General features: G+C 30.3%; 1 protein-coding gene across 5 annotated transcripts in view; it reads left to right on the top strand.

The window, feature by feature from the left end:
* The window catches only part of LOC113512878 (semaphorin-2A), a 398,040-nt gene that overhangs the window by 250,466 nt on the left and 119,672 nt on the right, over window positions 1-27,902 (top strand). For 3 of the 5 annotated variants that reach the window (XM_052894753.1, XM_031911009.2, XM_026896832.3), the window contains exon 2: window positions 6,119-6,397. The exons of the other annotated variants lie outside the window; for them this stretch is intronic. In XM_052894753.1, the coding sequence (XP_052750713.1) occupies window positions 6,190-6,397 (208 nt within the window). In that variant the 5' untranslated portion in view covers window positions 6,119-6,189. The remainder of the gene's footprint in view (window positions 1-6,118; window positions 6,398-27,902) is intronic. 5 annotated transcript variants of the gene reach the window in all.

The raw sequence follows: 27,902 nt of genomic DNA, 5'->3' as shown, positions 1-27,902 counted from the left end.
ATCAATTTACTATATAGATTTTATATTAACTTATGTCTTTAGACTTTAGTGAATGAATAGTCAAATATCTCAAATTAAGGTAGTACGGGAATATAATGAAGATATTTTGTATAAAAATTAATTTTCATTGTCATAGAGTTTTAAAATCACTTTTTGGATTTGAATCTATCTATGAATATTAGGTATATCAAGAATAGTGCATAATTTTTTCAGTTAAAAAATACAACCTACCTAACTGAATTACCTTGAGTTAATTCAGTTACTTACATTGTATTTTTATTATATATATCAAAATTTAATAAACTACTTTAATAGAATTTTCTTGCTTTAACTACAAGAAGGGTAATAATAATATTGAGGGTTTTTCTATTATATATAATGCAAAAATTCCTATCTATTCAGCAATGAGCATGTGATATTCCAGGTATTTATTGCCGGTATGTAATGGATATGAAAATAGCTTGTCATCCAGAGACGTGTAGGGCAAAATGACAACGTCATCAAAAATTAACGCTAGACTCTGTTAACATTCAATTATTTAGCATCAGATTAAATATTCTGATTCTCATAAGTCTGAAATGTCTTAAGCATCTCTTTATTAATTATAATTATAAATGCAAGTTCCATTACAATCCATTATTATAATCAATTTATTAATAGCTATTTTCATTATCATTAGTAAATCGGGATAGAATAAAGACTAGTGAAGGATATATTCCTTTTGTTTTTAAATGATCCAAAATATCACGAACAGTGTATATATATAGTTACTTCTTAGCTACTAACAATAATAAATAAACCCACTGTCTCATTTACAATATTAACAAGGATACCTAATATAACCTATACCTTTGCAACAAGGAATTTATTAATTTACCAGATATTTCTTACTGGTCCCAGAATCCCTTTGAATACTCGTAGAACATTTCTTGAGGTTGCGGTTAAGGGGAACCAATAACTCCATTAGTACCATTTAATTGATTTTGTACTCCAGAAACTAATTAGACTTGAGGTTTATATAACCAAACAGTATTAATAACTTCAGTGTGTTAGCTCTAACACAATCTAATCTTAGTAATCCATCTTGATTAACAGAATTATTAATAACATCTGTCTATCTGTACCTTTACGCTGGATCCTTATAATAATCACGTTGTCATACTTTATAATTAAAACGAAGTAACATGATAGTTTTCTCGTATATTAAAAGTAAAATTTAGAGTGAATAGAAGCAAGGATAATTATTTTCGTTAGGTTTGTTGGTTTATTTGGAAATTATTAGTAATATTTACTTCTTCATTTATGACCGAAACATTTAAAAACAGTAAACAGAAGCCCTTCATTCTATTTACTATTTTAATATCTTACATAAACTATGATCAGATAATGTTTGAATAATACATCAAGACTTTGAGATAGCATGTTATCATATAACGAGTTATTAAAAAGAGATAAAGAAATCTTGCGTATTTCACAAAACATTTATTATGAATGTAACTAGAAAATAAATAATAGGTACCTTAAAAATCAAAAATAAAATAATAATACTGTCCATTTTTACTCAGAAAATATCTAAATTAGCAATAATAATTTCATTTCTCAGATAAAGCTCCAACACTTCATTTTTATTTTAAAAATAAATATTTTCTCTCGTAAATGTTGTATCTTAAAATATTAACTGAGCTGTTTATCAAACCAGACCACTATAGTAGCAAAGCAACATAGTTTAGCAAAAATCCATTATCCTCTATTCGTTGAATTTTTTAGTATCTATGTAGTTATCATATCCTGTATTATTTGTATTTGGGTGACTTCCACTATCGGCTCACCAATATTTATTCAGTTCCCTTGCTAAGGAGCTTACAATTCGCTGCTGTTACAGTATTGTATTAATAATTCAAAGCGAATTTGCAGGGCTCGTTCCGTATCTCTTCTGGGCAGCCAATTTGTTCGCAGGATTACCTACTCCACATTTACGTACCCATTGATTACTCGACTTATTCTTAATTAACGTTTAAATTTCTCCCACTAATTTCGATTTGCAATTCAGAAAGAATAGTATCGTGACCATTGGAGGTTCTATATTCAAATTAACATTTGCTACATAAAATCTTAAACATTTAAACATAGCCATATTTATGTCATTAAATTATTGTTATAAATTTATTTTTTTATACAACTTAGAATGGCAAACATGCTGATGCATTGAAGGCCCACCTGATGGAAAGTGGTAACCGTCGCCTATAGACATAAGCAGTACCATGGACATAACAGAGTATACTGTTATGTCAAATATATGAAATCAAAGAAGCAATAGTTTAGTAAAGTAGCATTAACGTCAATCTTGATTCTTTAGATTACGTCTAAAAGAAATATGACGGTAAACATTTCAAGAATCTTTCCATCAAAATACCGTCAAAATTACTCCAGCCCGTTATTATAAAGCTGACACCAATACCCCAAATTAAGGGATACGAAACGCATAATCTTATCTAAAGATTAATAATTGAACCTCGCTGATAGCAACAGAACGATAATACTAACCAACTTCGTAATTCAATTCCGACTTAACCTTAATTTGGTTAACGAAGATGTGTCGGCTGATATTTTTGCATGGTTAATGGCGTGTCATGGATATGGGTTGAGGAGGAAACATCAAGTATTGTGTTACGGGCTCAGTGGTCTTTATCGAGGCGAAATTTCATTATACGTACCCCTATTCAATAGGAACACCTTCGCACAATTGGAAGGGCGGCCTCAATGGGTTGTCGGATGAAATTTCTTAACATTCTTCGCTCATTATGAGCGTAGCCTGTCGTGCAATAGGCAGGCAGCAGTAACGGTGTAATCGTATTGCGAAATGAGATCGACAGATATTAAGGGAGATTAAAATTCACTTAATGAACCCTTATAATAAAATTACTTTACATTGATATTTCCGAGGTCTAATTAATTTTTGCAGCGTAGTAACAGATTTTATTTCCCATATTAATTTTGGTTAAGATTATTAATTTTTACGCATTCCAGTGCAAGGCAAAAAACTTGAGATTTTTAAACTTTAGAATAATTTTAATTTAATAAAGTCACATGTCTAAACGAACAAATAACTGTATTCTATGAAATAGAGTAACTTAGATGAGTCGTCGAAATCGTGATAAATCTGTCTATATAACTTCACGACAACTCTTTTACGGAAAAGTTAAAAATAACAAAATGTCAATGGCATTCGTAAGTAGTCATATTATCTTGCTTGAACCACTTGTGGTATATAACATACATTACAATGTAATAAATTCCATATCTGAGAACATAACTTAAGTAAGTCTTGCAGTAAATTATTAGTAATGAAGACATCATTAGGAAACCGGTTTGTACGGTGAAGCCAGCGGTCGAGAGGTTGAACTTTTTTCTCAGAATGTAGTGTGACCAACATGAGTCATTGAAATGTTATTATGTCTTCTTTCATAGTGTTAAAATCTTCACGAAAACAAACACTAGTCATTGCGAAGATATTCACGAGACAAATTTAAATTAAAAAATAATTTTTCATACGAAATTTAATATAAACCTTACGTTTAAATAGCATACAAGCAAAATAACCAAATGTATAAATGTTTATATCCCTTTAGCTTTATTTGAAAGTGGGGGAGATTTAAAATATTTACTCCAAAGGATCTACTGTCAATTGAACAAAAATCACTCATGCGATAAACCAACATCATTAATCATTTGGAATAAAATTTTGAACCCTATATATGAGTACATATGACAAGCCCATGCTCATAGCTACTTACACATAAGGAATTTTATAAATGAACATTAAATTCCGAAGAAGTTATTTTTTTTTTTTATTTCAACATTCATACATTGATGTATGATTAATGAATACCACTGGACATAATACGAGGAGAAACTTAGGCTCAGTCTAAATAGGTAAATAAACTAACTAGAACACATACTATGGATACAAGGCAATTGATTGACATACTTAAGTTTCTTTTTGTAAATAAGTGCTTAAATACACAGAAACATATTTATAAACACAAACGTACGTTATCGAACCATCGGAAAGATAGACAATTTTTACATTTTTAGTAATATTACTAGTATACTGAATATGTCCTGCAATTTCATAATAGATATGTAACAGTCCATCTATTCGCGGGTACCCCTTTCACATTCTGTTTTTTGATGTCTCTTATCTACTTAATTCATCTGTGGACTCTTTCAAGGGGCGATCCCAGGCCGCATTCAGGGCAAGATATCGGTCACATGACGAAGGATCGACCTTAGCGTTAAATTTACCAGAAGACATTTATTTATTCACTGATATTTGGGATAATCATCTCTACTAGACGGTAAAGTAAGGAATGCTGATTATATCATTTGATATTTACCATTATAAATAAGGATATGAAAATTATAATTTAATTTTTATATTACTTTACGAATATATTGTGCAGAAATATTACGCAATTTTTATTATCTTATTTAAGTCAGTGAATTTTAATATATTTCTTCTGTATCTGAAAATATTTATGTATACTTTCGCACACATTAAACTGTTTACAGGGCGGATTTAATTCCTGATAGCATTCTCTACCAGTGAACCGTTACACTAAACAGAGAGAGTAAATTACGGTGTATTGATCTAACAAAATCAATTTGTAAATGAATACATTTTGATAGATAACAACGTTAATACATTTTAAGATGTATGACCATACAAAGATATAGAATAATATAATATACATACATTAATCATAAGATACAATACATATATAAATAACTATACATAATACATACTAATATAATAGATATATAATATGTATTGTTTCGTTAGTGTCAGTTCTATTAATGTAAAATCGATCTTAAGAAAATGTTGTGTACCTTCGTAATTAGTGTAAATGCGAGATGCAAGCCCTATATATTGATTCAAATTAATATCTGTGTGTACACTGTTGATATACTTTTCAAAATAAATAAATAAATCTCTCGGATTTGCACACATAAATCAGTGTTAAGATCTCCAAATATTACATTTATAATATAAATAGGATAACGTATATAGATTGATTTTTATATATTAGTTATATAACTGTAAATACACTTTATTAAAAGCAAAGGGTTGACTGTGTACCCCTGTCCACATATCTCAATGCGGTTTTCATTACTGAGGTGTGTTTAATGCTACTGCTAGCAGCCGTAATGGTCTTCGGAGCCATTAGTACCCCACAACGACACGTACATTTTTTTAACGCAAAGTCAACAATAATTGTCATTTTTATTGTGCAATGGGCGTATGTTGCCGTTTTTACTTGCTTATAATTTAATTTTATTAGTCCTATTGTATTCATATATGCAACAAATGGTATAACAGTTGTTTCCTGGTTTTGTTTCCATCTCTTTTATTATTTTGTGTGTGGTTTATTTTTTTCCAATAAATCACTCCAATTAACTGTATAATACATTAATATATTTCTATAAATTAAATATAGTTGACGTTTATCTTCTATCGAACAATTAAACAATTGACTAACATTTCGAAATTATTATTTTGTAATTATGCAACTAAATCTTGTGAAACATCTTGTGAACAAGTCTAGTGAAAACATTAGTGACAAAATTTGGAAAGACAAATATTTTTTTCCGTATATAAAAAAAAATAGTCACTTCTTTATATAGTAATATTACATGTAGAGTAGGAAATAACAATTTTAAAAATCGATAATAAAATTTCAGTAACGAAACCGAATAGGCCTATATTTTTTTTTTTGCCGTAAAATTCACGGAGTTCACATTGGTGTTTTGTGTAAAACTATATTTTTATAAAAATATGAATGCAATAAAATATTTGAATTAGAATGTAAATTTTTTCATGTTACTTCGTACATATTGCGAAATAGCGTGCTAGTTCAAATTTGGTATTCACAGCACGCCCGCCGCACTCCATACAGGCAAAATTAGGCCTAAAGTTGGACCTAAAATGTCGGGCGCCGTTTAATATTATAATGAATCTTTGAAATTTATTTACTGTAATATAAAATGTGCCTGGAGTTTATTGGTTTATTGATAATTAAGTACACAAATCTTTAAGATTGCCTTTTCTTCTTTACAGTGAATTCGAAGATATGCCCTCGAACAATATTAATTAGACTTTAAGTGTTCAGTGCTCTAGTGCTTTTTAAAATGTATCAAACGAACATTAGGACTATGGGGGCGTTAGCAGTTGTAGTTCGGTGGTTCGTCTACCTACTTGTCGGACTAGGGTGGCAGGTTCAATCCCAGAGTGTGGAACAAACATCTATAGTGGACAATTCCTATAATGTTTACTACGAGCAACCATGCTGTACCGGAACTATTACTAAGAGTAAATATCACATGAGACACAGACGAGGTAAGTCAATTATTCACTTTTTCTTTTATTTAACATATATATATATATATATATATATATATATATATATATATATATATATATATATATATATATATATATATATATATATACGTTATCTGAATAAATCTATACTTGTTTCATATTTATCATCTCTAAAAATATAATATAATTTATATGTTGCTGTAACTAATATAATCTCTAATTAATATAATTTTATCTGTCTATATCCGAAATTAGCAAACCAAATGCCAAAAAACTCTTTTTAGACTTCTAAATAACTACAATTGCAATATGTATATAAATTTTTAAATCGGAAAATACCTATAGTAATTTGCTCTTTTTATTACACAAATAACTAACTAGTAAGAAATACAGACTGTATTCCACAAAAAAATACTATTGTAAATCATGTCTTCATGGTAAAAAACCCTACACTAATAATATTCAATGTGAGTATGTACTATCACTAACACATTGATATAAAGACGTATTCAGGGGTACATGATACGAGACAAAAATACAAACATCAATGCGAATAAGTAAGACAAGACATGTCTTTTGTTTCACTGCTCCCCAAGAGATGATGCCGCTCGAAAAGACTTTAATACAGTCAAACTTATTATGTATTTCCTTTTGCATTCATTGCTGATTTTCCTAACGTTTGTATAAAACTGCAAATATTTGCAAAATATTTTTATTTTAAATATCTTCTTATGAACCCTAATGCAGTGAATATGTTTAAAAGCATTCGAGCTAAGTCATTATAAATAAATATAAGTTATCATTAATCAGTACAACTGGACATGTTTCACAGAAAGTAATATATATATAATACTATTATCAAAAGTTATTAATCTATTAAAGATATTGACAGCAAAGGACCTTCACACGAATAGTAGTAAAAATTACAGTAGTACAATATTTAAGTATAATGTTTAAAAAATACATGAAACTTTAAAGGTAATTATAAATTAAAATTATAATTAAATGTCTCTTTAAAATTTAAGGTTAGATTTAAAAAGGGATATAATACATAGAGACAATAAAAAATTTACTCAAATTTGTAACGAAGGATTATTGTTTCAAATATATACGACGATGAATAATAGCCTCGATATTATAATCACTATTACCAATCGTCGCTTTATTATCTATCCAACGAGGCGTGGTCATCCCGAACCACAATATTAATGTGAAATTCACCGCTTCCATTTAACGTTATGGCCCTAAACAGTTTGCTAAGGTCTTAATGAATTTGGAAACTTTCGTCATTAAGACTCGTTACACTTAATGAAAATCCACTAATCACTTAGCATGTATTTGATTAATAACAATCTGTCTTTTTATTATAGTCTGTATTTCGCAAATGATCTCTATTCCGGGCTGTCTTTAAAAGTACATCATCAACATTTGTTATTCCTATCAAAACAACTAAATCAATACATGGACAAACAATCACAATGTCAAAATTTATAAATATTTGTAATCGCAACGAACTGCGAAAGAATTATATTATTATTTTGATTTGTATTTTTCACATTTCCCCCTTGGGTTTGGTTAGCGAAATCAGGGGTTTTCGGTTCGGCTCAAATGTCATCAAAAGTGTCAATCATGGATGTTTTCGAATAGCAAAACCGATTATCGGGCATATTAAGTCGGTTATTGTTATCGACAGCGGCATCCCGTCCACCCGACCGTGAAGTAGATTAGGGCCATCATAATAATGCCATATTTTTGGCGTCAGCTGCACGCATCGCATGCAAGCCTAGCAACTTATTTTTTGCGAATTTTCTTATTAAACCTTCACTTTGCAATTCAAGACGTTGAATTTTTTACGTGCGTATTCTTAATCTATTTTGTGTATTCAAAACTGAATTAAAGTATTTACATATACTAAGGGGACGATAGAAGTGGAAAAATTGGAAAACTTTTCGATCACGAAATTTATCCAAATACTGTGTTAGGTTAATTTTAAGAAGAGATTACTGAGGGAGTTTGATGAAATGTCCCTGTATTAAAATAGGAAAAGCAAAACTAGCTGCTATTATGTTACTAATTGTAAGGGTTCGAGCTTTGGACGATAATCGGGTGGGACTAAAAGGGGCTGAATAAGTTTGGGACGATTCTTTAGCGAAGTAAGCGAGAGGATGGACAAACGTTGCTAGCGTAGCCTGTCATTAGTGAGGCCAATGTTTTGCAAAAGTTGTCCGCATGCTGTGTAGAGTTGAATAGCGTTTAATGAAAGGCTCTCTCTAATATATACATGTACACATACATACAGACATATATAACTAACAGTTACCCTTTTTAATCGCTTCTTGCAATTTTGCCTCATATGTATTTTTGTTGAAATATTTATTCCTAATATTATATCTTACGTAGGTGCAGTGGATAAGATATTGTTAAATATACTGATATTTAATGACATCTAGTTTTAGATTCAACAATGAATCAACAATGGATGATTGATTAAGTATATTTGTTATAAATATTCATAAACAAGCGCCAGACTGTCAAAGCCATTTATACACTATGTAACATCGAGATACCCATATTAATACTCATATAATAATTACTACGAGTACGTATCAATATCATATTGTAATGCACTTTATATGTATATATGTTAAGGTTACATATTTATAAAGGAACGTTAAAACTTCCCATCAGGTTGACCGTAGTTTATTTGACATTATCGGCAGTTTAAAATGGAAACGAGTGAATTCAGAAATAACGAACTGTTAGACAAAACTGGAAAAGAAAAACTACTGCGCAGATTCCAAATGGTAGGAAAGTAAGCATGATAAAATAACAAACTAATTCAGTTTTGTCTGACTGGTATACTGAAATAGTGGAATATACGTAAAAAAGATGTGCATAGTATTTGAAAAATACATAAATAATACACATTTATAAAAAAAGATTATTAAAATTGGTTGAGTGATTTCAAAAATTAGCGTGAACGGACATTAAGACAGCTGATTTTTATATATTAAGGAAATTAAGAAGATATCTTGATACAGACAATATATCAACAATAGTACTTGTAGAGCTAATACGCGATTAGCCAAGATATATGATTCCACAGAAAGACTAATTGTAAACTATCGTAGTTAAAGGCAAATTAAAAATGTAAATTTAGTTTTGATATTAGACAAAATTTAATTCATGAACAACTGAAATAGTTTCAATCTGGTTTCTCTGCACAATAATTTTCAATTAAAATATTTTGTTACATATACATACAAACATATGTGATATACATATAACATATGTAAATATTTATTACTATTGTATTTCAATTGAAAAAAATCTACTTTTTGAGTTTACATGAAAAATAATTTTTGCATTTGATTTGCACAAAAATGTAGTAAATGCAAAACTTATTTAGAGGAGAGACAATTGAAGGGTTAAGTAACCATGAATCACTGAGGATGACTTTAACTGTTGCAAAAGCAAGCTGGATGTCACAGAATTTCAAGTTAGTGGCGACTAAACAAAAACTGTGCAGGCCGAGTTCAAAGAAAGAGTACTCAACCGAGCAAAAGCGAAAAAGGTAAAAAGCACACAATGAGCCAAGGAGACGGCGCGGGGCGGGTCTCGCTCGCAGTTCCACTGTAGCGTCCGTGAGCATTATACTTACATTACTTTGACAGATGACCACTGCTCTTCCATATTTTATACTACTTAAATATTTATTTATTCTATAGTGTCTACGTTTTACAAAAAAATCCATTGCACAAAATACAAACTTAATACTATTCAAAAATTGGAAACATAATTATCTGTAATCTACGGAGTTGTGTTTGCATAGCTGTGTGTCGGTTTGAATGGTTGGGTTATGGCAATGAATTTACAGGGTACAGAAGTATAATACCTTAGTCCTCAGGAATAGCAATGCATGGGGGGTATCGTAAGCGAAATAGTATACTGTTATGCCCACAGTATTGTTGATGTCTATTGGCGACGGTTATCACTTTACATCAAATGACCCTTCAGCTATGCCATTCTAAATTGCATAAAAAAGTCATGCTCGCTGTTTTTTTGCATGAAATAAATTGAAACGAAAATATCTAAATATGGATCTATATTTTAATTAATAATATTTTAAACTTTATAACAAATATAATGTAGTTTGAAATTTAAGAACTTCGTAACAATTCTTTCAGAGATAGATCTCAAATTTCAACACCAACATTATATTTGTCCATGCTTAAAAGCTTAACCGGCCCTTCCCGAGTTGCACTGAAGACGATAGACGACAAGTCTCCGAGGGAGATGACATTACTTATTTCGACGTTGGTGCGACACAAAACATTTTGCTCAAAATTTGGTCACGTAGGCGCAGGGTCCCATATCGCATCTACAAACCATTGCGATTGTCCATTGTATTCTCGCGAGACAAAGGGTTGAGGACACTCAAAGGTAGCTTACCTTCGTCAAACCGCTTTCTCGAAATCAAACGTTCAGGTATTTGAGATAGATCGAATATTTTAATCATGTTCATTGCTCCGTTTCTGAAGCTTCCCTCTGTTCTGACTTCATATGATATCTAACACATATATTACAATTAATAAACACCTTGCTTACTGTCTTGAAAGTCTGCCACTATCCATATTTAATGCCCTGTTAACTGTAAGTGATAGGTAAATTATTAAATTAAAAGGGGAAAAATGTTTCAAGGCATCAGGGGTGCCCAAATTATAGACTCTACTTCTATTAAATGGAACTAAGTGAACATTTCATCGACTTATTACTGTCACCATATATTGTTATTATATTTTGAAATAAATTGTTTTCCCCTCCACTTAAATGTATAACTAGATGGTTTCATTATTAAAATCAAAACACCGCAACCATGAGGAATATTTTAGCTTTAAATCATTACAGTTTATAAAAAATACAAGACAAAATTTACTTACCTTGAATTATTTAAAATATTTTTCATTAAAACTAAGTACTTGTATAATAATTACTTTAAGTAAATAAGTACTAAGTCTGCCCAAAAAGTATCAGGGGCGCCCTTTTGTACCAAACATTTTTTGTAATATGGTCAATAAAATATAAATAAATAAGCATAACACCATAGTCGTCAGAAGTGGTAACGCGTGATGGTTACCATAAGCATCACAATGCTCATGTCTATAGACAACGGTCACCAATTTTCATCATGTGGGCTATCAACTTATTAAGAATTTATTTTAAGCATAATAAAAATGCCTATTATAAAAAAGTATCAGTAATTATTATTCATTTATACAGGATTTTTTTATATAGATAAAACAATAATTTATTTTATTCTATAGGTATTTATAAATAAAGGAGGAAGCTCATATTAAATACAAAAAATAGATTAATAAAAACATTACATACTTTAATAAATATGAAAATTATAATTATAATTTATTATCATCATATCAACAGTTAACTATCCATTGCCGAACATAGACCTCACCCATAACGATGGTTTTGTCAGTAGTTGCCAGACTTGGCAGGTGGGTTGACAACCTCAATTAGGTTTTTGATGACATATAATAGATTTAAGAGAGACGTTGCTGCCCATCCCTTAACCATTAAGTTCCCTTTAGTCGCCTCTTAGAACACCAACGGTAAAGGAAAAGGCCCGTCCTGTACCGGGACCACATGGCAATAATGTCTTTAATAATTATAACTAAGATATATTTATTCAAGTTATTTTGCTGTAATGTTGTGAATTACTTAATTATTTAAGTTCGTTCGACGGTTCGTCTTAATTAAACTCCCATGACATCGATAACAGGTACAATAATATTTTACACAAACATACTAATTAGGTACTGATTTGTGAGGTTCGTTACGCACGGGTATTGCTGCATTGTGCCCCAGGTTATTTCATCAATAATTTCCATTTGCACGATGTATCATAAACAAATTAATGTAATTATTTTAATACCTGTTCTATAGAAAACCTACTATAGCTAATAAGCACTTTTCATGTGATTTTCCAGCAATTTCTGTTATTACAAATGAAATTGAGTTTACTTTAGGTTTGAATATTTAATGTGAGTACATTAGTATTTATTATACTTATTTGGTATACGAGTATACTTATATACAATAACATATAATACAAGTTAAAGGTAAACATATTGTATTCAGCAAAAGATCGAGAAATACTATAATCAATATGATTTACAACTTAACGATTTCTTTTTTACTGACTTTAATACATATTTTTTGTAAGCAACAATTTTTCCATGATAAAAATAGCTATTTGAATACAAAATCTTTCATCTCATCATCAATCAATCGTTTAGAATTGGCGACAATATCGTATAACAAATACACAAAAATATCATCAAATTGAATACCTTCTCCGATTAAAATTGGTCGAAAATAATCGTAACGTCAAGATCTTTAAATTCCAATCATTCCAACTTTCATCACGGGTGCCGTATTGAGTGCTGACGTCAGACCATTGTTGGTGGAGGCATCAACTTTCCTGAAAATTTTAGCCTTCCCGCCATTCGACGAACTCAATATCTACAAGTTACTTATTTAATCTCTGCTCTTTTCTTTGTGTTCACTCATCAATACTTTTGGAAACTGCTGCAAGAATGAGTTTTTGATGACCCTATCATTTTTGAGGCTGGGTGCTAGCAGTCGTATTGTTTAAAATTCCTTTTAAAGTAGCAGCGTTCAATTTCGAATACGACTTTGAACATTATAATTTGAAATTTATGTTGAACCTACAGTTTAATTATAAAATTTATTTCATTGAATAAAATTCCATTTAATAGAATAAAACTTAATTTTCTTCTTTTATTTAAGTAATATTTTCTTGTGACACAAATATGACGGTGAGTTCGTTCATTCTTGGCACTTCAACTGAAATATATAGGTTACTTATCATCATCATCAACATCATTTCGTCCACTGCTGGGCATAGGCCTCTCTCATAGACTGCCATAAGAAACGGTCTTGATTATACTCTTCGGTCTTCTGTATAATCTGCCGTAGCGTATGGTCTATGATGCTAAATCCCTTTCGGAAGCCATCTTGTTCGGGTGGCTGGAAGTCATCGAGTTTGCGCATAAGACGATTGGTTACTTAAAACCTTCATTAATCACTTTATATTTATCCCAATCACCGCGAACGAAACTTTCTTTATTTATTGTATAGTTGGAACTTCATAATTTTACTAATGTCAAAAATGTAAAAGACACTGCGAGTATACATTTTATTACATATTATATTAGTAATAAATGAAGTTTAAAAATTCGTCTTTACCGATATTATATTATAATTATAAAAGAAGGTTTGCTTGTTATCTCTTAACGTTTTAACTCCTCAATCAATCGTTAAGGATAGAGAAGGGCATATACTTCTTTTTATACATATCTTATTCACATATACACACAACGGTAACACGGACGAAGACGTGGAAATACTAATAAAGACTAATATAAAATAAATTAATATATCGACCTCCCATAATTAAAGCCATCCGAATATACTCCTGTCTCGTGAGTGAAGGGTTAAATTCAATTAGTCCTGTAACCTTTCCTGTTGTAGATATAAGAACCTTATTAGCTATACGTAATTGAATATTATGTAATTATAGAGAATAGCCTATTTCAATCATAATTTATAATATTATAGTATATTCCAATAGTACTTAATAAAAGGGAAACCAAGGTTTTTGAAACTATCACAAAAGTACTCTGTAAATTAAATTAGTAACAATTCATAATACTTATCAATTAATTGATTTTTTATTTGTATTGGTATTGGACATTAACAGACTATATTTATTATATGTATAGCCGCATGGTCTCAGCATGGAATTGACTACCCCTTGCTTTCCTGTGAGTGTCGTAAGAGGCAACTGAAGGAACTTATTAGTAGAGAGAAGGGCAGTAGAGTCCCTGAGTACGGTTGCCAACCCGCCTGTCAACTGTGGCAACTACTGGCAAGACTCCCTTTATGGGGAAGGCAGTTCAGCAGTGGACAATTAACAGCTGAAATGATGATCATAAAGACTATCTTATGGTCACCTGACCATTTATTCGTTTACATTTTCATTAAGAACTATTAAAACAGACCATAGTATAAAATTGAATACGAAGTCGACCCTATCTATTGTAAAAATTATAACTGAAACCAATAACAGCAGCCGATTGCCGACTAGAAATCCTATCTATGAACTGCGCATTTACTAATCAGAAGATAATACCATTTGATTAGTCAATCCTTAAATTAAACAAAGCGTTTTCACTTAAGAAATGCAGATTGTTAACCATAATATCAAGTTGGGAAAAGTTTTCCGGTTTAACAGCAGTTGGCCTCCGAACGTTGTGTTAAAATTTCGTTTGTAGAATTAATGGAACACGTTTAATTAGTTTCTTCTGAGGTGCCAGCCAGTCTTAATTAAGCTTTAGTTTTTATAGAAGCCTTTATGTACTACTATTCGCCTGTAAATTCTAATATAAGTTTTAGAATTTAATTGTAGATACGCATTCATTTTCTGATGAAAAAATATCTAGGATTATAGATATTATAGATATACATATCTATAATATAAAAATGAATAGGTGAATGTATTGCTATGCGCAAATCTCGAGAACAGCTGACCCGATTTCGCTAATTCTTCTTTTAGAACATTCCTTGAAGTAGAGAGATTTTTTTTGAATTGTATGAAAGTGTCTAAAGGCAACTCTTTTCTATACTCACATATTGTACAAACCATTCATAATAATACTTAAAAGTCAATTTGAACTTTTATACCATACCATAAAGTTCAAGTGAGGAGAGGTTCCGGGAAAGCAATTGAGAGAGGCGCGGCGTGTTTCATAATTTTTATTTTTTGACATAACGTAATTACTTATTAATTTTCTTTTTTTATCTTACTGGCTGACCCAGCGTCCCGAATAGCAGAATAAATATTTAAAAAAAAATTAAAGAATCGACTGTTAGGCGGTACAAAGTTTGCGGGGTCAGCTAGTAGTAATATAATATTTAGAAAACGAATTTTTAAATTCTCTTGGATTTGTGTTTTCTGGGCTATTCAGATGTTTATTTGCCTTGTTTATTCGACAAGAATTTTTTTTGTTTTGAGGATCAGACATAGTATTTATTATTGTAGTGCATTTTGTTTACTTCTACAGTAATATAATGTATAAATGTTTTTATTTACAGCTTTTTTACAGTTTTACAAATTTTATGAACGAGATTTTAACCAGGACGTGTCAAAATATCGAGAGCTCACACAAATATAATGACGGTAATTATCTTATTCAAAAAATGTATAGAATGAAATGCTATATACCTACAATTAATAAATTTATTAAATAGATCTTGTTTAGATTAAGTCACAAGTCAGTTTGTAAGAAATAACAAAAAAATCAATATACTTTTAATCATTATTATAATAATTTGAATTAAATACGATACACAAAAAAACATCTCCTAAATTCAAACATACATAAGTAAGATTATTTTATTTTATTCTACATGACCAAAGCCACGGGATAAAACTAATAAATTCTCTAGACAAAGAGGCACTTAGAAACTTAACCACATTGTCGCAACAACAAAATAACAAACTATGCAATAACAATAACGAACCGTGTAGAATATGCGATCCTAATACGGTACAGGATAGATGCACCTGCGCACCGGTGTAACCCATGAAATACGACTGGCGGATACACATAACTTTAAATTACTAGTATATACGATGTTTTTGTTTGCACACGATTAATAGTTTTGATTAATATCGACTGGAAACAGATAACTACTATATAACTACTATGGAAACCATATGTATGTAACTGTTTGGTACTTTACTAACAAATACTCATATATGATGATTATGAAACAATGATGATGATGATGATGATATCCACTGCTAAATATAGGTCTCCCCCTTAGGGGCTTTTATCCATAGTTGCCAGTTGCTTGGCAGGGGAGTTAGTAATCGCAGTTATAAATTATAAAACAGAGCATGGAATAAAAGGTATTAAATGTACTTATATTATTTTTATTTATTTTGAATGTGTTTAATCACAATTTAAGGCGCTTGGTCTTAATAAGTTGGGAACTTTTGGCGTATTAGGAAAGTTTTAATTTATTATAGATAACAATGACTTTGTTACTTAAACATTGTTATTTTAAAACTAATATCTGTCAATTAAATTGAAATATTACAAAACAAAAATAACTTATAAATACTTGTATATCAGCGTGATTTACAATTTGTAATAAATACACAAAATAAAAGAATCGAGTAAAGGATCAGTACAATATAAATCCGTTATTATTATTTTTCACAAGCCGAAATGTTTCAAACATCTGTCACTATCACGATTGAACAAATAACATGTCAATACTATTAACGCAGCTATTAATACGTACGTTGCGGTCTTTTATTCGATTTATTTCGAAAGGCGTGCTCCAATTCGAAGGAAATTCGATACGGAATCCATCGTCGTTTTGTTTTTACACTAAAGCATTGCGCCTTTAGTTTAATTTACACGGTAACTCTACACTACTTGGTTCGCGCCCCTATTGACAGTTCCTATCAAAACATACAAGGGAATTACAACATAAACATGAAAAATATATGTCAAAAGAACTTTTTTTTTTTTTTTAAACAAGAATTTTATTTGGATGCTTGGTTGTGCAAGAAATAAGTCTTATAGATTAAAATTATTTTTTTCTGTGGTCCATTTACGTTCCGCCCACTATTACATCTTTACCTTCTTTTAAATCTAATTTATACATATTTGTGTACATGTTCTTGTATAATTTTCTTATGGTATTTTTCTGTGAGAGAAATGATAGGAATTTTTTTATTCCAAATACCATATATCATTTATTATTCCATAGCTACTCGTAATATAATTTATTACCATGATAATTATCATGATACGCATGTTATTTATTCTTTTACAAAACTAATTTCATTATAATAGTACTGGATTCTACCTGCCTCATTACACAGACCTATCATATATTCGTATTGTCTCGGGAACCAGCGTACTCAAGGTAAAAATGGCTGAAAATAAAAAAAATCAATATTATCGGACTCAACGATGAGCCATCATTTTTAAATTACTATTATTATTTGTAATCCACATAGTTTTTCTATGTACTGTATATGTAAAAAGGTATTCGAGTCAATATAAATAAAGGCACAGAGAACGTGCACTGATTTGTTGGCACCTATCACTTGAATTAATAAATATAAACATTAAACATTCCATTTGAAAATGGTATAATAAATATTGTTGTATACCTCATATATATATATACACACACATACATACGCACACACACAATTAAATAAAAACAATCGTATTATTTTAATAATAATCAATGCGAACCTTCCGTGTATTGACACGGTATTGACTTACAGATACGTTTTTGTCTACCAAAATATAACCCACAGGAAATCAGTTAAGTGAACATTTTCATTCAATTCGTGAATTAAACATTGATCTCGACTGCATTAAGCGCACGTTTACGATCATCGATATAAATTATCTGATATCGACGCTATAAAACAAACCGCGGGATTACCGATTTAAATTCGTCGATAGCAAAGCAGTTATAGGGCCTTTATAAATTAACGATGTCAATTTCCCTAATGACATTGTAAAAGGAAAGTTTACGATTAATGATTTTAGTATTCACGGTTGTATCGTAACCGATTTTATGAGGAAAACGTTGTAAAGTCGTGTGTAATCTTTTTGATGATTTGTAAACAGATTATCCAGTTAGATATACAAAAAATATGGCAGAAATATAAAAAAAGATTGGACAGAATAATATTGTCTGCAAATATCAATTCAGATTTATTAGTAAAGATAGGGATAATATTATGTAACTATATGTGTTTATTTTTATATTTTTTGATGCCCTATTTCTATGTGGTGTCGAAATAAGAACTAAGAAACAATATTGTCACTTATTTTCTTTCCTATGATGTACTAATAGATAATTTGGAAATAAACCATAGAACATCAGCAAAAAAGAAGGAAAATTAGAATTAAAATCCTATATTCGAACATCTGGTGACCTTGGTAACAGTACGTTATATACTTCTCTTATAAAACGAAACGTATCCCCAGCAATGTTTTTTGTCACCATTTTTACATAGAGTAAATTTTTCACATTTACGAACACCGAGCTGGAAAACTTACTTTTTTTATATTTTACAAACTTAATTTTTAAAATCAAAGTTTTTACAACAAGAATTTAAAATAACAAAGCGTGAGGATGATAGCATCATTAAACTTTAAATAATTAAGAAAGAACTCCCGCTAAAAAATATCCGTTATAAACAGCTTTTACTAAAGTACGATGACTTTGGTCTAAACGAAACATCACTTGAAGGTTTGTTTTGAAATTAATTAAGGACTGACTTCATCAGATGCCTGCCATGCCTAAGGGCGTAGACAGTTCAACTGATTTTTTTTTTAATAATTAATCCTTTAAGTTCTCAAATCAAATTTGGATTTTATAAACTCATTCAAATATTCGTATCTACCTAATTATTTATATATTCGTCTAGCTTCAGAATATAAATTTTTCTTTGCTTTCGTATTTTCTGTTTTAAAAAAATATTCTTTCTATCTCTGAAATACAGAAATTTGAAATGGTTAGGTTTATACTTATGTTGTATTTACCACACTATCCCCCCCCCCATTTTCGGGGATGCCTATTTTCAGCAGTGGACAGTTGACAAAGGCTGACACGATAACGACAACGACGCTAAGGGGATTGTCAATTTCGTATTTCCCATAATTGTAATCGCTAAGTTATTAATGTGTACGATTCTTTAAATTTGATTAACGTAATTATTGCTATCGAATAATGATAGCAGCGAATCCCACACTTTCATTAAATTACGTGGTTCCCCCGACACAAAATAGGTAACGACGTCGCCCGCCGCTGTTCCCAAATTATATTACTTTATTGTTATTCTTTTTTAGTTTGTTCCCCCAAACTAACGTAAATTGGCTTGGGATCATGCTTGTACGACGATAAACTGTAATATTGGATTGGTTCTGTGCGGTTTAATAGTGTTTTTATATATTATTTGATTTTCATTTTTCGCTGTATCATGTTAACTAAAGACGTATTTGTATTTAGCTACTATTTTTAGTTACTGAATAAGTTTGCCATCTTACTTAACTTTGCCTTAAAGCAAAAACACGTGCGTTGCTGTGTTTCGATATCTTAAGATTGAATTATTGTTGTTTGCAACCTTTATGGTATAAAAAACCCCCAGAGAGATCTGATACTATGAAAATACAAAACTGAAATTGCATACGTGTTCTACAATTAATTTCTTTGTTATTTTTCAACATCAATAGGATATTGCTCGAGGTATATAGTCGAACAAACTTTAAATATTATATATAGTTTTATATAACATGTTAATAATAATAATAGTATATCAGTCAGTACAAATTTTCCACTTGGTTCAATAAACTTAAATACAAATCCATCATGCAAGAGGATATCGTTTGGATCGAAATATTCAGATTTGTAATTTCAAAGTAAGCCCTTACTTTTTATAGTTTTAGTTTAAAAGACAAGCTAGTCGGCAGCATCGCTGGTGTAAGAAGCATCACGTAATCCTCGGAAGTATCAATGCATTGGAGTATATAAGCAACACGAAAAAAGAATTGAAAAATAAAATATTTAACTGGTCTTCACAAATAAGAACAAAAACGAAGACGGAACAATGAAACGGGCAAAATAACATATCTCAGCGTTTTATAACTATGATGTTAATGGATATATTTCATTTTATTGCGATTGCTTATACATCAGGTGAACTGTTAATCTGTTATCCATTGTTTTTAATATATATTATTGTATATCTTTAATCAATATTATTTGATGAAAAATATTTTAAACATAAATTTCTTGAAAAAATGTAACTCTGCACACGAAACTTTTATTTATTAATGAGTATTTATATACCAGATCCTTTGCGATATAGACAGAGTCCTTGCTAAAATTTTAAGCACATTTTTTTTATAAATATCTACCATACGGGGCAAATAAGAATGCGGTTCATCTGATGGTAACTTTCATTCCCCATAAATACTCACAACACCGGAGAAATCGCAGACTACTACCAGTCTTTTAAAGACGAATATGCACTTATTGTCTTTTTTTTTTTGTTTACTTTTAGTTACGAAAAGAGATCAACTTCAATAGTGACAAAATTTCAAAAAGAGTCATCAAAATTAATTCAGTACAGACGTAGATACAAATACAAAAAAACATACTGAAAATTAAATCCATCCTTCTGGATCTCTCAAAAGTTTTAAAAGTTCGTATTATAATTATAATACTGCCAATTTATTAAAAACAATCCTATAGAATACATTTATTATAACTTTCTATAATCCTCTTTGAATTGCATCGACGTTGATAAAGGGATTTCAGGGATCGTTCAGCAATAATCGATATCAATCGTGATTCGGAATCGGTTATTGAGTGGCTCAGAAGTACACTCGATAACATCCACATGGCGTATTCGCACATACTAGCCTCTTGTGTTAAGGCAATGTCCAAAACACGTCTATTCGGATTCGGTTTAGAGTGCGAATTAATTGAATACCTTTTGAATCAATTCCGTACTTGGATGATATTTTTTTAAAAGATTAAAACATAACGTTATTATTTTATATCACTTATATTCTCCTCTTACAGGAGAGTGATGTTAATGGATGATTAATAATATTGATACCACTTTTAGAAACGTATCTTTGAATATTATAAAAAAAGTACTTTTCACGCTATATAGAAATATACAATCCATTATTTTAAATAGAAAAAGTTAATCATATTACTCCTTTTTATTAAAAAACCGATTAGAAAAATACAAATATAGAAAAGTACAATTGAACTGATCCATCTTTAATACTCTTTTATTAACAATTTTCGTTTCATCTCCCGGCTCAAATATTTAAATGTAAATATAACTTCTCCAATTTAAACATTTTAAATAAAATAAAGAAAAACACGAGAGTATAACCGCGGTAGTCAATTACGAAAGCTTAAAAATATCGCTGGTATTTTCCGTTTGTAATACAAAAAGAAGGGTTCTCAATCCTTTAAACCGCTCGAAACAACTTAAGATTTATTTCCATTAAACCTGCGAAATCTGTACCGTCGAATTGGAATTTTTTACAAGCGGCTTGCCACTCCACTAACCCTGAATATTTCAGGCATTTTGCTAATATCCTAATCCTCCTTTTTTCCTCAGTTCGTACTCGGCGGGATGTCGGCATTCAGCGTTAACAGTTTCATGATTAATGACTGAAAACTCTTTGATGGCTTTTTAATTAGAGCTAAAATGGGGGTGTAATACTGGGTGCAAGCGAGCGCCGGTCTCGGGAAGGTTGTTGCGGCCACAGCTATAATTCATAGCAGGGGAGCGGCCTCGAATTTGCAAGGCTAATAAATTGCGGAATACCTAGGCCTTATTGGCTCAATGTTTAATCGTCCTCGAAGTACTGCATTATTTTTCTCCTTCCTTCGACTTCTTCTCTGGCAGTTCTTTATTATTATCGCAATTGGAAAGTGAAACGCTAAACGTATTCTTACCTTTATACGGCACTCTTCTAAGAGCGTTTACTTATCGGCGACACAGGAATGGAATTTCTAACTTTGCATTACAAATTTATTTCCTCCAACCTCCCAACTCGCCTTTCAGATTATTCCCATTCGTCAGTGAAAATGGCTATTAATATTCAATATGAACAGCCTATTTGAGTGATTGTTTCTGTTCGACTATACAGATCGAGATCGGCTTTGAACAATGAAATATTATTAATTGAAGAAATCGTTTGTGTTCGCTCACTGGTTTCTAGATACAAATATTTAATTTGCAAAGTATTAATCTTTGATTCAACTTAAATAATCCATTCTTTGTTATTTTTCGCTATCGGGAATACTTTAAATGTAATATAAGTTTTATATTATTCAGTAATGATTTTAAATAGAAATGATTAAAATTTTTTTTCAATGGCATTTCTTTAAATAATGAACAAATTGGTGTATGTTTCGAGCGATAACAAATTTATTGAACAGAGTAGTCTAAATGTCTAACATTTTATATTCATATTTTGATCATTTAAAAATGATAGTTACTCGTTTTGTCCTTCCTTCGTGTATGTATCATTTTGTATAAAATAGTTATGTACTATACATGTATATAATAAATATCATCTAATTAAATCTAATAGGCCACAATTAGCTGATACAATAATTTAATTACACTCTCATTCTGTAAATGCAAATTCGATCGCCAGATTACAGACATAACAATAGGTACGTGTAATATGTTAAATTATTGTTGTCCTAGATTATTTAATTACATCTGATAATGTAATCTGGGATATATTATATTAGCAGCTGTAACCTGTTGGCAATATGAAATTTGTTTTTATTTTCTATAATTAATAAGTGTAATATATAATATTGTTTTGTTGTTGGAAATAAACTCTTTAGTCCGTGGCTTTGCTTGTATGAAATATAAATAAATTAGTAGGAGAGTATCCTATATATAATCCAAGATGTGATACAGTCGTTCTAAAAGAGCTGTTAGTATAGACGTACTAACAACTCTTAGAATGATTGTTTAGTAATCTAAAGATCTTTATAAATATTAACATTCATTGCATTACTAGTATCAAACAAAGAATCAAACAGAATGTTTCATACCTTATTAATTGCACTATGTAAATATTTATATAAAAATTACAATATCTATTCTATATTGTATTTATTAGGCAATTTGTATGAGTTCAACATGACGATCTCAATACTTAAAGCGATTTTCTCAAAGCAACAAAGGAAATTAATAAAATATAATAATATATAAGAACTATTGATTTGCTCCGGCTTCGCACGGGTCAATAGAAAATAATATATAGCCTCTGTTACATGCTGATAATGTAACTTACTATAGGTGAATGAATTTTCAAAATTGTTTAAATAGTTTGAGTTTATCCGTTACAAACAAACAAATTTTTCTTCTTTATAATATTAGTACGAGTATATATGAATTAGTAGACTGATAATAAATTGATTGGAATCCACAGATAAATCTAGATATAGTTCCATTAATTTTATACTGTAAACATACTAATAAAGCATTATCATTATCAAAATGTGGTCATCTTTTAAGTAATCTCTCATAGAGCAAGATAAAGTGAATCCACATCCTACATTAATTTGTATGTATTTGTATAATACGTCTAAAATCTTAATTTGTTATTTAGTTTACTCATTATTATATCTTCCGTATTTTTCTACACTAAACCGCCTTCGATACTCTATGCACTTTCCAAAGGTTTGCCGGCAGGGAATGCCAATAGTATTAAGCCCATTTATTGTACCTCTTTTTATTGGTCAATAAAGTACCAGTATACTAAGCTTTTTTTTTATTAAAATAATTAGTAATAAGCTACTTTTGCTATTCTCCATAATAAAATATAAGATTCGCTTATACACGAATTAGTTTATACTCATATTTTTACTTCAGTAGTTTTATAAGCCACTGAACTCTCATAATATTTCTTTTATCCACTTAGGGGATATTTTTTATAAAGTTTTATTGATTTTTTATTATAGCTACCGCAAACAATATTTTTTTTTTACAGTTGAGCTATTCATAAGTTTGAAAATCAGGTTTTTCTTTCATAGTATAGAACAGATGATAATTATATGACAAAAACTTATATTGAATATAATATTTTAAAATTTCCCCCTATTTGTGGGTAAAAAAATATTTTTTGTGTATATTACTAAATTTTATAACTATATAATTGATTTGATATTCATTTATAATGCTTATTTCATAAGTATCATCATTTCAATTATTCATTGCCCAATGCTGAATATATGTACATAGAGGCCTCCCCTTAGACTCCCATGTACTGAATATCCTCATAGGTACATAATTATTTTTAATAACTTCGTTATTCGATTTTATTTCGATACTTAAGACATTATCTATTCCGTTGTTAAGTACATAATTATAGCACTTCATTCTACATTTATTAAAAAATAATAGATGTGGAATACGAATAAAACAATAGGTTACAAACACATATTTTAAGCAACTTCGGAAAAAAAGGGGAAGTATATTTTTGCCTATTTTAAGCGAGTAACTCGGCAATTCCAAACGGATTTTCACAATTATTTTACAATCGATAGGATTTACTACTGCATTGATTCAGATTTTTTTTATGGATGAAAAATACAAGCAGTAAGTACACGTAAGTGATCCTTGTATTTACAATAGTGGGTAGGTAAATATGAATAAAGTAGTTATAGTTTTTTTTTTGATGGGTGAAAATGGAATGGTATAACGGGATACGCTGGCGGAGCACCAGTGAAGGGCGATAAATGAGAATGAAAACAGGTCAGTTAGCCCATAATGATGAATTCATCAGGAATCAACCATGATAGTTTCCAGGGGGAACCGCGAGGAGGTCGACCTGGTTGGGTATATTGCTAGCAATGGGATTCTCTGTCTCCATCACTAACAATCCCTTTCCCCCCAAGTAGTTATAGTTATAGTCATGTAGACGTAATACATCTGTGTTCATGATTTAAGTTACTCATTTTTACGTAATTATAATCATATAATATTACCTGCTTGTGGTCATTCAAGCACACAACAAGCTACATCCCAAAACATAAACATTTATCTCTGTATTAAATATACGAATTATATATCAATAAATTCACAATTCTCATCCCTAACCTTTGATTTGAGTAATGTATTCAAAGTTGAATTGATACCGGCTTACCGGGCAATAACAAATACGGCTTTATCCAGATCCCGGTTGCCAGCGGCAACGGTTTTCGAAAGTCACGAATTTCTCGATAGGGGGCGCTACCCGAAAATATTCCTATTACAGTACGAGCACGTCGAAAACAATGACTTGTCAGAAAGTCGGGCTAAGCAGCCACTTGGAGCAATTAGGACAAACAAAACATTTTTATGCGGCTCGCACTTCGCTCGGAGGTACTTAGAGCCTCGTCATTGTGAATCATTTGCATAAGAAGATTCCGAACTTCCGCAACCTCCTTTTATTTTAAACTAAACACTCCATTAAATAATACTTGAGCAAAAGTCCATTTTTTCCCATTGCCGCCAAAAGAGGAAAATGTTCTGAGAATTATTGACTAAAAAGTGAGATTCATAAAAATACCGTCTTTTATCTTTGTCTTCATTGTCATCAAATATTCCCTTACTAGGATAAAAGTAACTTAGTACTTTAAATATATAATTTCACAAACGTAACCTAGTTTGGTAAATTATATAAGAATTCTACAATATAATAAACCATCTTCAATAATAATCAAATATAATACTGAAATAACACAAAAGTAAACCTGATCATTGGAAGAATCATCAATATCCATTAAAACATTGCTATGTAACTTAGAAGAAATCAAACTCACAATTTAGCTATGGAAAAGTAGTAATAATCAGTTTTAAATATAAACATGGCCATAGACATCACAGAATACAGTGTGACGCCCATTATACTTCTCATTTTGTCGTTCTTCAGTCATGGCCTTAGCTAGGGGGAGGATTTTTTAGGGGTTAGACTCATTATTCGCTTTTTCAAAGTCACTTATTTATGGCTTCTACCCTACCAAAGAGTTCTTTTGCCCTACCTTAAACGGGTCTAGTTATAGCTCTGTCTTCTGTGCTAAAGTTTTGTCTCATTACCCTGTAATTTCACTGCCATATCCTCAATACATTTGCAAAAAGTCTTCTTCCCAATTATTGCGTCATAAATATGAAAATACAAATTCATATCAACCTTTTCTTAAGTCCGTTAAAAGGTATATTCATAACAATCTCTCTTACAAAGTATGCTAACGTCCATACATTTTTATTATATTGATGAAAATTCATAACAATAATAAAAAGAAACAATATTCTTTCTTAAATATATCATGTATTTATAAAAAAAGAACATTTACCTATCTACCTAGCTAATCGCCTACATAGTCAGATCTAATCTCATCTGACACCAATCTAATTAAGAAAAAGTTCTTACCTACGCATATATCTCTAGTTAGTGCCACAATGAATTTACAGCATTTCTTGTTCAGACTCTAATCTGAAATATACATTAGCATCTCGACCGCACGGGACTCAGATGCGCTCGAGAGGCGGCCGTGATATATCGTACTTATTGGGAAACAAACTTTTAATTGCCTCCAAATCCCTTATTGCCGTACTTTGATGTATTGGCCATTGTTTTATTCCAGCTGATGTTTACCTGTTTCTCCAGTTTTAATTTCTAATAGATATATTATATGGATATATATATTAGCCACTTTTTATGTAACTGAATTTGAAAAAGAAGTACTTTTGTACGTATGTTTACTATTTTTGAACTACTTTTGATTTTTTTTACAAAAATTTAGCTCGTATTAATATCATAGTGATTTCGTTAACATTGAAATTTGTTCGCAATTCTAATCCCATAATTCCATTCATTATTGAACCAGGTATAGTTTGTAATATTATTACTATACTGCATTGTATACTCGTATAGTAAAGTCTCTAACTAATTTTTAGGGAACATTCTATAATTAAAGTTAACGTTTTTCTTAAAATTATAGTCCGTAAAACAAAACAAAACAAAATGTCTCCCATACAAACTTAACAACTACTATGCGTTATCCACGTACTAAACTTCGTTCAAATTCATTTAACAGTAAAATAATTGAGTAACAAACATTCGTCTTTACAAACTTTCTCATATATAACAGTAGTAGGTTTTATATTTATACATATGCTAACACTATTATAAAATCCAAAAACTCTTCCAAGCGTAACAATTAAATTCACATTAACACATAAAATATGAACCGTGCAAGTTTGCTCTCAAACTATCTACGGTAAGCAATTTGCCTAAGCTGGTGGCAAAATGTTTTCCTTTTCCGAACTCACACAAAACAATTTCTCACAGAGTCGACTCTGTCCATTCGGTATCCGGAGGAGTAAGTTTAACTCCAAACAATAGTTAAGCATCAAAGAAAGTTGTGAAACTGCGGCGAGATATATGCGGACTGGCTGTATGTACACTATTTTATACTTTCTACACGGAATATATGTTTATTACATGTTTATACTAGTATTATTAAGCGTGTTAATTATTTTTTTTTTTTTATTTGTAATGAATACAATAAAAGAAATGTAACTGATTTTAAATATCTATAAAAAACTTTTCCAAAAAATTTAAAATCCTTCTACCTATCTACCTGTGTGAAGCCATAGTAGGCTACTAATATGTAATAGATTATACCGAATATTACAAAAGAGGTTCCATTAAGCAATGCGCGAATTCGAATGATTTCATTATTCGAATAATTAGTAATTACTAATTTTATAATTCGACTATTAAATAATTATTATACTGATATTCATATTCGAATAATTTTTATAATCAGTAATTGG

This window comes from Galleria mellonella, unplaced genomic scaffold, assembly GCF_026898425.1.
Source record: "Galleria mellonella isolate WM207_F2 unplaced genomic scaffold, CSIRO_AGI_GalMel_v1 utg23, whole genome shotgun sequence".
Classification (NCBI taxonomy): domain Eukaryota; kingdom Metazoa; phylum Arthropoda; class Insecta; order Lepidoptera; family Pyralidae; genus Galleria; species Galleria mellonella.
This window is presented reverse-complemented; position numbering and strand designations above follow the sequence as displayed.